Here is a 9,787-nt window from a genome sequence, read left to right as displayed (position 1 = left end):
CCAGAGAGAGGCAGCCAGAAGGAAAGTTTACTTGATAAAAGGTCAGGCTTGTGGAAATGATTTTAGTATGACTTTGGGCAAGAAAACATACTGAGCGCTTCCCCGAGCCCCCCCCCCCCCCCCCCCCCCCCCGTACAATATGGCGGCTACTGCTCACTCACCAGGCTGTGGTAAAGATCACCTTGGCAAGCCAAGGAGTTAAGAGCTTTTCTGTTTGCTTTTGATGCTGCCTGGTATTGAACTCAGAGATTTGCACGTTCCCACCAAGTGCTCCACTACTGGGCTATATCTCAAGCCCCAAGAGAAAGCTTCCAGACTCTATTCAGGCTCTGCAGGCATCTAGGCATCAGGCAGGCAATAAGACCTCATGTGCAAGGGAGACCCAAGCAGCTTTCTCTAACCATGATGCTTGTGGCCTTTTGAACAGCCACTCTGTCCTTTCCCCAGAGTGCATGTTTGGAGTAAAACTATCCAACCCAGTCCACAGATGTTGCAGTGTGGTAGGCTAGTCATGGAACATTTGTACCACTTTTCCTCAGAAAGGGCCAGGCTACTTCATAACTGTAACTTTGCTACTGTTATGAGTTGTAATGTAAATACCCGATATGCAAGATATCTGACATGTCACCCCTGTGAAAGGATCCTTTGACCCCCAAAGGGGTCACAACCTTGTCATCTTCATTTGTAGCCCTGGCAAAGTGGGGTTGGCTTAATCTACTGTGAGGCAATGAGCAATGTATGCTCCAAGAGGAAGAGTCGTTGACAAATCCTCTCACCTTGCATTGACACCAAATGAATCGGAGAACTGTGGGGAGCCTGATTTTTCCTTTCATTAATTGAAGGAGGAAAAAAATACAACTCCAAATCATTACCCTTAAAATCCTCAGAGAATCATCCTACAAATGGTCTTAAGAGGCTGGGTATCCTGTGGCGCTCTTTAGTCCTAGTACTAAAGGCAGTAGCAGCCAGATTCTGAGTTCAAGACCAGCTTGGTTCATACAGGGCCAACCAAGGTCATCTAATAAAACTTTGTCTCAAAAGATTAAAAACAAGTTGGATCATGCCTTTAATCTCAGCACATGGGAAGGAGGATCTCTGTGAGTTTGAGGCTAGTTTGGTCTATGAGTTCCAGTATAGGCTATGTAGGGAGACCCTGTCTCAAAACAACCCCCCCCCCCGCACCCCCCAAAAGACCAAAACCACACAAAATGAGAACTTCCTAAGAACAGCCCTCATATTAAGGAGCTGTATGTTTTAGAAAGCAATTCAAGGTCTACAACTTTACTTGAAACCTGAAACAAACACACAAACAAACAAAACACCGCCAAAACCTCACAGATAAAGCATGGAGGACTCAGAAAGGCAAAGAGAAAAGGTCACAGAAGAGGTAGAGCTGGGATTTCAAGCCTTGTAACTTACAATTCAGCACTCTGCAATTCACTAGAGAATTTTGTTCTCACAGAGTACTGAGCCGACAGGACATTGTTTAGACACGTCTGAAAGGGCATTCAGGGACCCAGAGTGGAATGACCAGGTTAGCAACATGGTAGAAAAATGCAGCCACCCAGATTGCTTGTGGCTACTCCAAAATAAGTTTCCTCTGGTTCAGGAAGACTCGGATGGCATATGCTACCCCGACTCTGACATTTTTTGAGAAATCTTTTTATTAGAAGATGTCCCAGAAGGCAACAGTTTAAAATCAAGCAATTAATGATTACAACTAAATACAAAATTTCAGGTAAATGCACCTTTCAAAATAAACCAGACCCTTGCAACAGGAGGGTTTTTGTTTTTCTTATACAAAAACAGTTAACACCACTTTGCAAAAAAGCATACAAAAATACAGTATTAAAAAAAAACAAACAAAAAAAAACCAAAAGACGCCCACAGCATATAACCCCGCAGCAGCTTATAAAACACAAGCCATTCAGATGGGACTTTAGCCTGTTCACCACTTGTCCTCCCAGGAGTCCCTTGGTGCCTAGAAGTCCTGCCCCAACATGTACAACAGCAACTTCGGAAGCTTCCTCTAGGACTTGAGGCCAGGAAGCAATTGGAGGCCATCACAGTTGGGAGCCAATTTGGAAGTAGTAGCTGGTTTCTGAGAGCCACAAGTTCTTACTTACTGTCTGTCCCCCACACTGTACCCCTACTTCCAAGCCCAGGGCCAGCAGGAACAGATCTGCTTTCCTGGGTAGAGTTCTGGAAAGGCTGGCTCTTCTCTCAGGCAAAGCTTAGGATCTCCTGAAGATGCTCACATGATGGCTGCTAGCTTGGTGACTTTCCTAGGATAGAGGGCTGTACTTTGATTCCACCGGGAGTTGCAGAACACAGCTGGAGCAAACTCTCCTTGTTGGCTGAGTAGCGTTCCTCGAGGTACCCTGACAACCTACCAGGAAGTAAGTTTACCTTCTGGGGGCATCAGGTGAATCCAAGCGGTGCCCCTCTGAATCTCTCTGTAAGGCCCAGATTCCAGGGGAAAGGATGTGACTTAGGCCGACAGAGAATCAGGATGGTGGCTGCAGAGCCAGCAAAGTTGCTCGAGAAGGACAGGTTTGCACTGTTCCAGCAGATTGTAGACAGAGTCAGGATCTGACAGAGAGGCAGGTGGGAAAGAGGAAGTGATAGGGCTTGTCCTTCAGAGGCACCTTGTAACTATCTGCCTCGAGAAAAGGTTCCAAGCTGGGCCTCAAATAGCCCTGCAGAAAACCTGGGCAAGGACTGTTGGTCATGAGGGAGGATGCCAAGGCTTCCCCAGGTCTTGGGCTGCGACCCATTTCCCTATGTCCTGGGGAAATATTTCTGGTCTGTGTGAAAGGGTGCTGTGGTGGCCATTGCATAACAAAGGCAGGAAGAAACAAAAAGGTCCCTTGTGAGGATAGAAAGGTCCCTCTCTGAGAAGGCCCAGAGAGCTCTGAGACAAAGACTCTACATAGAGGCCAAGCCCTTTCTCAAAGTCATAGCATTGAGCGTGGAGGGAAGGGTGTGGCCTACCATCCAAATCTATCTTACAGGTTTCCACTCCACAGCTACTGTAAAGTGTCTGACGGTGAGGTAATGCTCCACGCTGATCAAGTCTGCGAGCTTGTCTTCGCCCGGGACAGCTCGCTTGCCTCCTGGAAAACGGAGCCTGGGGGACAGTATCCAGGCCCAGCTGTCCTCAAATCATCCCCAGAGACAGCAGTGAGAGCAGCATCCTTTCCTAGCCTGAAGCCCCAGCACAGTGTGAGATTTCACGTAGGCTGCAGCCCCAACAACGTCCACCACCTGTTGCATAGCATCTGTCAGCCTTTCGTCAGGAGCTAGCGAGCTAAGCAGACCCCAAATCTCCTCAGTAGCTGCCTGCTGAGAAGGCAAAGGCGCCAGAGAAGGACAGCATTCCCATGAGTCGGTCGGGGAAGAGGGAGAATTGGGTTTCGAGGTTACCAAGAATGCAAGCCCTTATTGTGTGTGCACCGGCTGCAATGCATTCTGGGATCTACTGTCCAGACTGCCCCCCGCTGTAACCAAAATGTGCAAATTACTAAAAGGGAGAGAGAGGTTAAAAAACTAAGCTTGTGTCTGTGAGACAGAGAAGTCAGGCGTTTTGGTCGGTTAGTAGCCACTGAGGTACGCGATTCTCTTTTGCAGTTGCTGTTGCCGACACCGGAGCTGCCTTTTCTCCGTAGCCATTTTCTTTTCAGCCCCCACCAAAGCCTGCAAGTATTCTAATGCCTTGCTGAGGATCACGACTTTGGGGGCCTTAGAGCAGCTGGCCAGGGTGGGAACCTGGTCCCGCAGAGCTAGGAACCGGGAGCGGAGGTCATTCCTCCTTTTTCGTTCCAAGAAGTTATGGTTCTTCCTCTTGGTCACGTCCTCAGTGTCAGAACTGACAGGTTTGGGGTGGCAGGACTGGGGAGCCTCACTTTCGACAGGTGGGGGGCTCACAATCTCTTCTTCCTCCTCTTCCTCCTCTTCCTCTTTCTCCTTGGAAGCTTCTATCTCCGGAGCCTCTTCCTGGGGACCTGACTCAGGATCCCCCTCTTGAGAGCAACTTTCTGGAGGAAAACGGGCAGCATAGTTATGCTGCTGTTGGTGGATAGAGATGTGGAAGTGCTTCATGCAGGGGTCCAGGGGGTCTGCTCGAACTGTGATGGTGACTGGCTTTCGGATTTCCAGAGATCGCCTCTTCTCCACCGTCACCACGTCAATCTCTTCACCTTCTGTTCAAGAAGAGATATGGAAAGAACAAATATACCCCATGAGGAACACATACATACACACACCCTACAGCCCCAGTTCTCAATGTCCCGGCCTGTGAGAGTAGATGACACATTCATGTTTTAGAGATCGCCAAACTGAAGTGAGGAGAGAGACTACCAAATAATTTAGACCAGAGAAACACCATAGCGGAGGGGAAATAAACAAGGAAAATAGTCTCCAGTTTCCTTCTGCACAACAAGGCTTGGATAAGAACAAAAGGTAGACCCAAGCCAACAGCCCCCAGTCTGCACAGGCTCTCTCCTCCCCCACTGAGGGGGATGGAGAGAAAGAGCTACCGGCTTGGGACAAAGTTTAGCTATAAAGATCTTCCCCATTCGGGCTCTTTCATGCCCCATCAGAATTGTAAATGAGGGGTCTGTGGGCAGAGTTGCCCATTGTTCCTGCCCAGCACAGCCTGCGCTAGGGGATTGTTACTTTTCACAAGTTATAAATCCTATTATTCCCCCACCTCTCTATTCTGCCATCCTTTCAGTTGAAGATGCAGAGAAGGGAGGGCTACAACCGGTTCTCTTCAGCCACAGAGGGGAGGGGAAGGGTTTCCCTCAGGAGCATTTTGTTCCTGGGTTCAATGGGTTTCTAAAGCCATCCATCATTTATAGGTCATCTGCCCCACCCCCACCCCTGGACCAGAAGAGGGTCGTATTTACAGTCACAGGTCACGAGAGCCTCAGGAACTTTGCAAATGCACAGGCGACCATTTCCCAATGAGCTGCACCAGAAGCGGAGAAGGAACGGTAGAGTGACCCAGATACAAAGGCCAACATGCCAGGGACTCGGATAGACCAAGAAGTGTCCCTACCATTCCCTAGCTGGAAGGTCTGTGGGATGAAGCCAATCTGATCAGGCAATTAGGGAAAGACCCTCCTGCTCCCCACATCTTGTAGTCCTCAACACAGAAGGCCACCTTTTAAGCATTCTGGCCGGCAACAGAAGAGCTCCGTCCTCCGCCTCTTTTGCATATCAGGAGGCTTGAGCCCCTTTGTCAGGAAGGTTTCCATTGTGTGGACAATCGCATTATTTCTCCATTAATAAAACCTGACCATTCAGCCCCCTGGCCTCAAAGCCTGTGATTGGCTGCCTAAGCTGTGTTTGGAATGCTGTTTTCCCCAGCCCCTAATCCCTATTGGCTGAGCTGTGCCGTCAGTCACCCTCCCCACCCCACCCCCTCATTGTTTGCAATCTGTTGCATTTTGTTCTTGGCCATGTGGCCAGAGAGTGAACCAGGAGCCCACAAACAGGTTCAGGTTAAAGGGCAGGTCAGGAAATGATTCAAGTTTCTGTACATCCCAAACCTTTAATTTTCGTTGTTAAATCTCACAGCACAGAAGGCTGTATCTAAGGAAGGTATCATTTAGGACACCATTCTCCTTTGCAGAAAGTAGTATCAGATTCTACAAGATAAGGGATGTCCTCAGCAGGACAACCAAGTTCATTCCTCCTCATTTTCAAAAGGAGAAACGGAGGCCCAGGTCAGCCCCAGTCCCTGTTATTTTTATGATGGTCTGGATTGCTAATAAAGATCTCCAAACTTCCAAAACGATCTAACAGCCCTTGCAGAGCTGGCTCTTCGCTTGGTTCTTGATCTCAAGATTCCTATCAAAGCCATCCGACAAAACATAAATTCTTGTTGCAGGTTAAAAATGACCTTAACACAAATGCATCGAAGAAAAAGAGACTTTTAATTCTGTTCTCATTTCCCTCCATAGATGTACAACAACTTCCACATCCAATTCCCCAGTTCCCTCTCAAAAGCCCATGATTCTTGACAGTGACTTTTCTCTGTCGAAATGAATGTGCCCAAAGCCTCCTGCTGCACCTGCAATAGCATCCTTTCCCGTGTACTTCTACTGAGTGGGGGGCTCAGAGGCTAGGGGAAGAGCAAGGTGGTCTGAGCTCAGTGAAGTCTGCTCTTCATCAGTATGGAGGGAGGCCTGGCGCGCTATGACCATTATCTCAATACCAGAGATGGGACCGAGCAGGAATGTTGAATGTAGAAGAGCAGCTGAAGCCCACAGATGTATTGGGCGGGAGATTGGATACCTTCCTAAGGCCAAATCAACAGGCATCGTGTAGCTCTTCTCAAACAAGCTATGAGGAAGACCCTCTAAACACCAAGAAAGACAGGGAAGAGAGTTGGGAAAAGAAGGCGACTAGACAGCAGGAGGCTGGGGCTCACTTGACTGATTTCCTGTCTCTAATCCTCAGTTTTCCCATCTGTTAAGAGGAGCATTTACTCTCCCTCCACCAGTCTCACTAGTCACTAGTGATGAGAAGTGGTAAGGACTGGGACTGGGGTAAGAGAAGAGAATTAGCAATTTAAAGTACAGCAGGCGGGAGACCGAGGTTTTCGAGTGGAGGAAGGCTTTTGGTTCTGCACAAAAGGTATCTCAGTCTTTTCTCCCTTAGGGAAGTGTGAGTTTCCCAGGGAAAGAGGCAGCAACAAAAAAGCTTCAAGCTTGGAGTGACTCTTAAGGGAACCCTTTCAACCTCCCAAGGACAGAAATCCCCTACAGTCCAACCCGAGTATTGTCCTCTCTAAGCGCCAACCCTCACCAAGTCGCCCTGGTCCCCTGGGGCTCCAATCACCATCAGAGGGACGCTGGCTCCCTCCCCACTTCTCCAAACTGTTTACCAACACACCCACGTGCCAGACAGACACAGCTGGGGGCTACACCGACAGCTTCAGTCAGAAAATGGGGAGGTGATGGGAAGGTTTAAGATCTAATGCCTGATTTCAAACAGCGGTAGATAGAGCTCTGGCCACCCAAGGGGTGCCTCCCTCTTAGCTAGCCCCCGGGTGGTCCTTACCGGAATCACTGGGGCTCTCGGACCCGGAGCAGGCTTGAGTCTTGGGCTCGCCCAGCTGACATTGGGTGGCGGGTGCCGGGTTACTGGCTTCCAGACTAGGAGTGCCGTCCGGGGTAGCGGGCGCTTTGGGCGGGTTCCCCCGGGGCGCGCCTGGGGCCAGCCTGTCGCTCACCACTCTCTCCAGCCGTTCCCGGGCGGAGAAGCCGCTCCACATGCAGTCACGGCGAATGATGGAAGCATAATTCCTGCCCCAAGCTTTCGAATGGCCCCGATATTCCGCCTCGTCCCCGGCACCCCCTCCAGGCCACGGCTCCCCGGGATTAATCCCAGAGGCTGGGTCCACGGCGCCGGGACCGGAGCCCCAGGGCGGCGACGTGGGGGGCGACGGCACCAGCTCGAATTTCTTCCAGATGTCCTCGCTGGGCGCCGTGGAGCGGTAGAAATCCTCTCCGCAGTCATAGTCGTAGAAATAGTGCTGATACGAGTCGAAGTCCATGTCCGCTCCCTGCGGGAGGGAAGGGGGAGACGAGCTGACTGCGGTGCCCGCCGAGGGAAGAGGCGGCTCCGAGTCCCTCTCTGCAGCTGGCTGCGGGGCTCTGGTCTCTCCCCAGGCCCACCAGCTTGCAGCCCGCGCCCTGGTCCCTGCTCCTGGGAAGCCTGGCCTGAGGTCAGCTCGCTCAGGGCAGCTCGCAACGGGCCGACCAGGCTGAGGGGAGCGAGTTCAAAGCAAACTTTGCCAGCACCGCCCGGAGCTTAGCTCCCGGGGCACAGCAGGGCCGGGCGGGGGCGCGCTGTCTCGAAGGCAGTCTGCAGCCTTGCAGCCCGCCGGTCCCCTGGGGACCCCTGCCCGGGCCACCCGCAGCCTCACCTCGCTCCCGCCGCCCGCCACCTGGAGCGGAGCGGCTCCCCGCCGGCTCGGGGAAGCCCGGCAGCCCGCACACACACACATGCGCGCCACCGAGCGCGCGGCCCCGCACTCACGAGCGCGCCCCCCGTGCGCGCTCCCCCCGCCTCGCTCGCACACGGCAACCAGGACGCTCCCAGGATCGACGCGGGAGCGCGATCTGCAGGCGCATTGTTTCCCGACTGCTTTATATCTCGTCGCGTGCCCGGGGCTTGGGGACCAGGAGGGGGGGTGGTCCCTAGGAGACAAGCCCCTCCTCCTCCCGCCCCTCTCTCCGCTGGCGACAGGTGGGGCCGGCCCCACCTCCTGGCTGAACTGGTCGTTTCTATTCTATCCCTTGAAGCTCCCTAATAAATTGTACGCTGGGGAGCGCAGAGCAGAAGAGCTGATGCAGCCCCGCAGTCTCCTGGTGGAGGCGTGACTGTTCGAGAGACTCCCGCGGTCCAAGCGACTTAACTAAAGCGGCGCTCCTCGCCTACTCAGAGCCAAGGACTAGAGCTGCTCCCTGCCCCACCCTGCTAGTCTACTTCCCGGGGCGCGCCCCACCGGGTTCAGGTGCGTCCCACCCATGACAGAGGAGGTGGTGGTGGTGGTGGTGATGGTAGGGCAAACACTGCACCTCCACCGCGCCACCTGGCGGCCCTCGGCCCTGAACCCAGGCTTCTTCAGCCCATTGCTTCCGCAACCGTTAGCCCATTCTTTAGCTCAGTGGCTTAAACCTTGAATAACAGTGAAGATTCCGAGCTAGAAAGCCTGCAGTATATATAATCCCTCGGAGCTCCAATTTTACTTGTGAAATGAAGGAATGGTAATGACTTCACAGGGTCGCCGGGCTGAATTTGTTTACTAAAAAGATAGAGCATCTTAGGAAAGGACATGAGAGAATTCGAACAACAGCAGCTTTATCCCTGGGGAGGGTAGTGAGACCTCCGTCATCCCCCAGGTCATAGCTGACACTTGACCCTTCCTTCACAGCCCTGCCTCCCAGAATTCATCCTCCACACAAAACTCTCCTAAGGGCTGTTTTAGAGATAGGAGTGTAGGGGTGTGGAAACTTCATTCAGGCCCCTGTTTTGTGCTTCCTAGCTGTGGGATCAAAGTGTTTGAAGTTTTGCTTGACATCTCTGGCTGAGATGATATATATATTTCCTTTGTGTTCTCATAAACAGGCTACCTTCTGAGAAAGGAAAAGACTAACTAATTTAGGTCCAAGGAAGGTAACTTAGGATAGCAGCCAATTCATCTAGAATCCTCCACCTGGCATCAAGGTCTGGTGTCTGGTTGTCTGCCATCCTTCTCTTCCTCCTACTCTTTTTGTCTAACTACTCAGAACTACAGGCTGTTGCCATCCTAACAGACTGAAGCCAGAAGGATAAACACTTCCCTTTGTTTTGGGCCAGGGAGGTGTGAGATGACCCGTGAGTTGGGTGAGAAGGCAGGGGGGTGTGTGACTCTCCATTTTCCATTTGTTGTGTCTAAGGTGTGTGTAGGACATCCTTGAAAGCAGGAATTGGCTCGCTTTGTAGTTCCTGCACCTAGAATGACTTCTGGCAATATTTACGCACTGGCTTCCTGAGTGACCTAGCCAACCAGATTTTATTGAGACGGCCTGTATGCCCTGCTCTGTGCTGTACTGGGAGGCCCAGAAAAGGCTCCTGATTTGGTTGCCGCCTTGGTGCAGAGGGATTAGACTGCCTTTCAGGGTCTTGTTCTCTGGCGTGCAGATGTCTGTGGTGGTTGCTGCACTTTCCAGGGTCTTGGTCACAATAGCAGAAACCAATGTAAGCAGGAAAATAACTTTTTTTTTTTTTT

General features: G+C 51.7%; 1 protein-coding gene across 1 annotated transcript; it reads right to left on the bottom strand.

Annotated features, from left to right (window-relative positions):
- Positions 1-1,646: 1,646 nt before the first annotated feature.
- Positions 1,647-8,153, bottom strand: Mycl (MYCL proto-oncogene, bHLH transcription factor). The gene is made up of 3 exons (XM_021160609.1): positions 7,940-8,153; positions 7,072-7,576; positions 1,647-4,202 (listed from the first exon to the last, which is right to left on the bottom strand). The coding sequence occupies exons 1-3, from the start codon at positions 8,018-8,020 to the stop codon at positions 3,595-3,597; spliced, it is 1,194 nt and encodes a 397-aa protein (XP_021016268.1). The 5' UTR covers positions 8,021-8,153; the 3' UTR covers positions 1,647-3,594.
- Between the last annotated feature and the right edge of the window lie 1,634 nt (positions 8,154-9,787).

Source organism: Mus caroli, chromosome 4, assembly GCF_900094665.2.
Source record: "Mus caroli chromosome 4, CAROLI_EIJ_v1.1, whole genome shotgun sequence".
Taxonomy (NCBI): Eukaryota; Metazoa; Chordata; class Mammalia; order Rodentia; family Muridae; genus Mus; species Mus caroli.
This window is presented reverse-complemented; position numbering and strand designations above follow the sequence as displayed.

Excerpts from the sequence above, each read along its gene's own strand:
- Mycl (XM_021160609.1), bottom strand. The coding sequence starts at position 8,020 with ATGTGTGTGTGTGCGGGCTGCCGGGCTTCCCCGAGCCGGCGGGGAGCC. Across the intron at positions 7,577-7,939 it reads TGGCGGGCGGCGGGAGCGAG|GGAGCGGACATGGACTTCGA; the intron begins GTGAGGCTGCGG and ends TCCCTCCCGCAG. Across the intron at positions 4,203-7,071 it reads CGAGAGCCCCAGTGATTCCG|AAGGTGAAGAGATTGACGTG; the intron begins GTAAGGACCACC and ends CTTCTTGAACAG.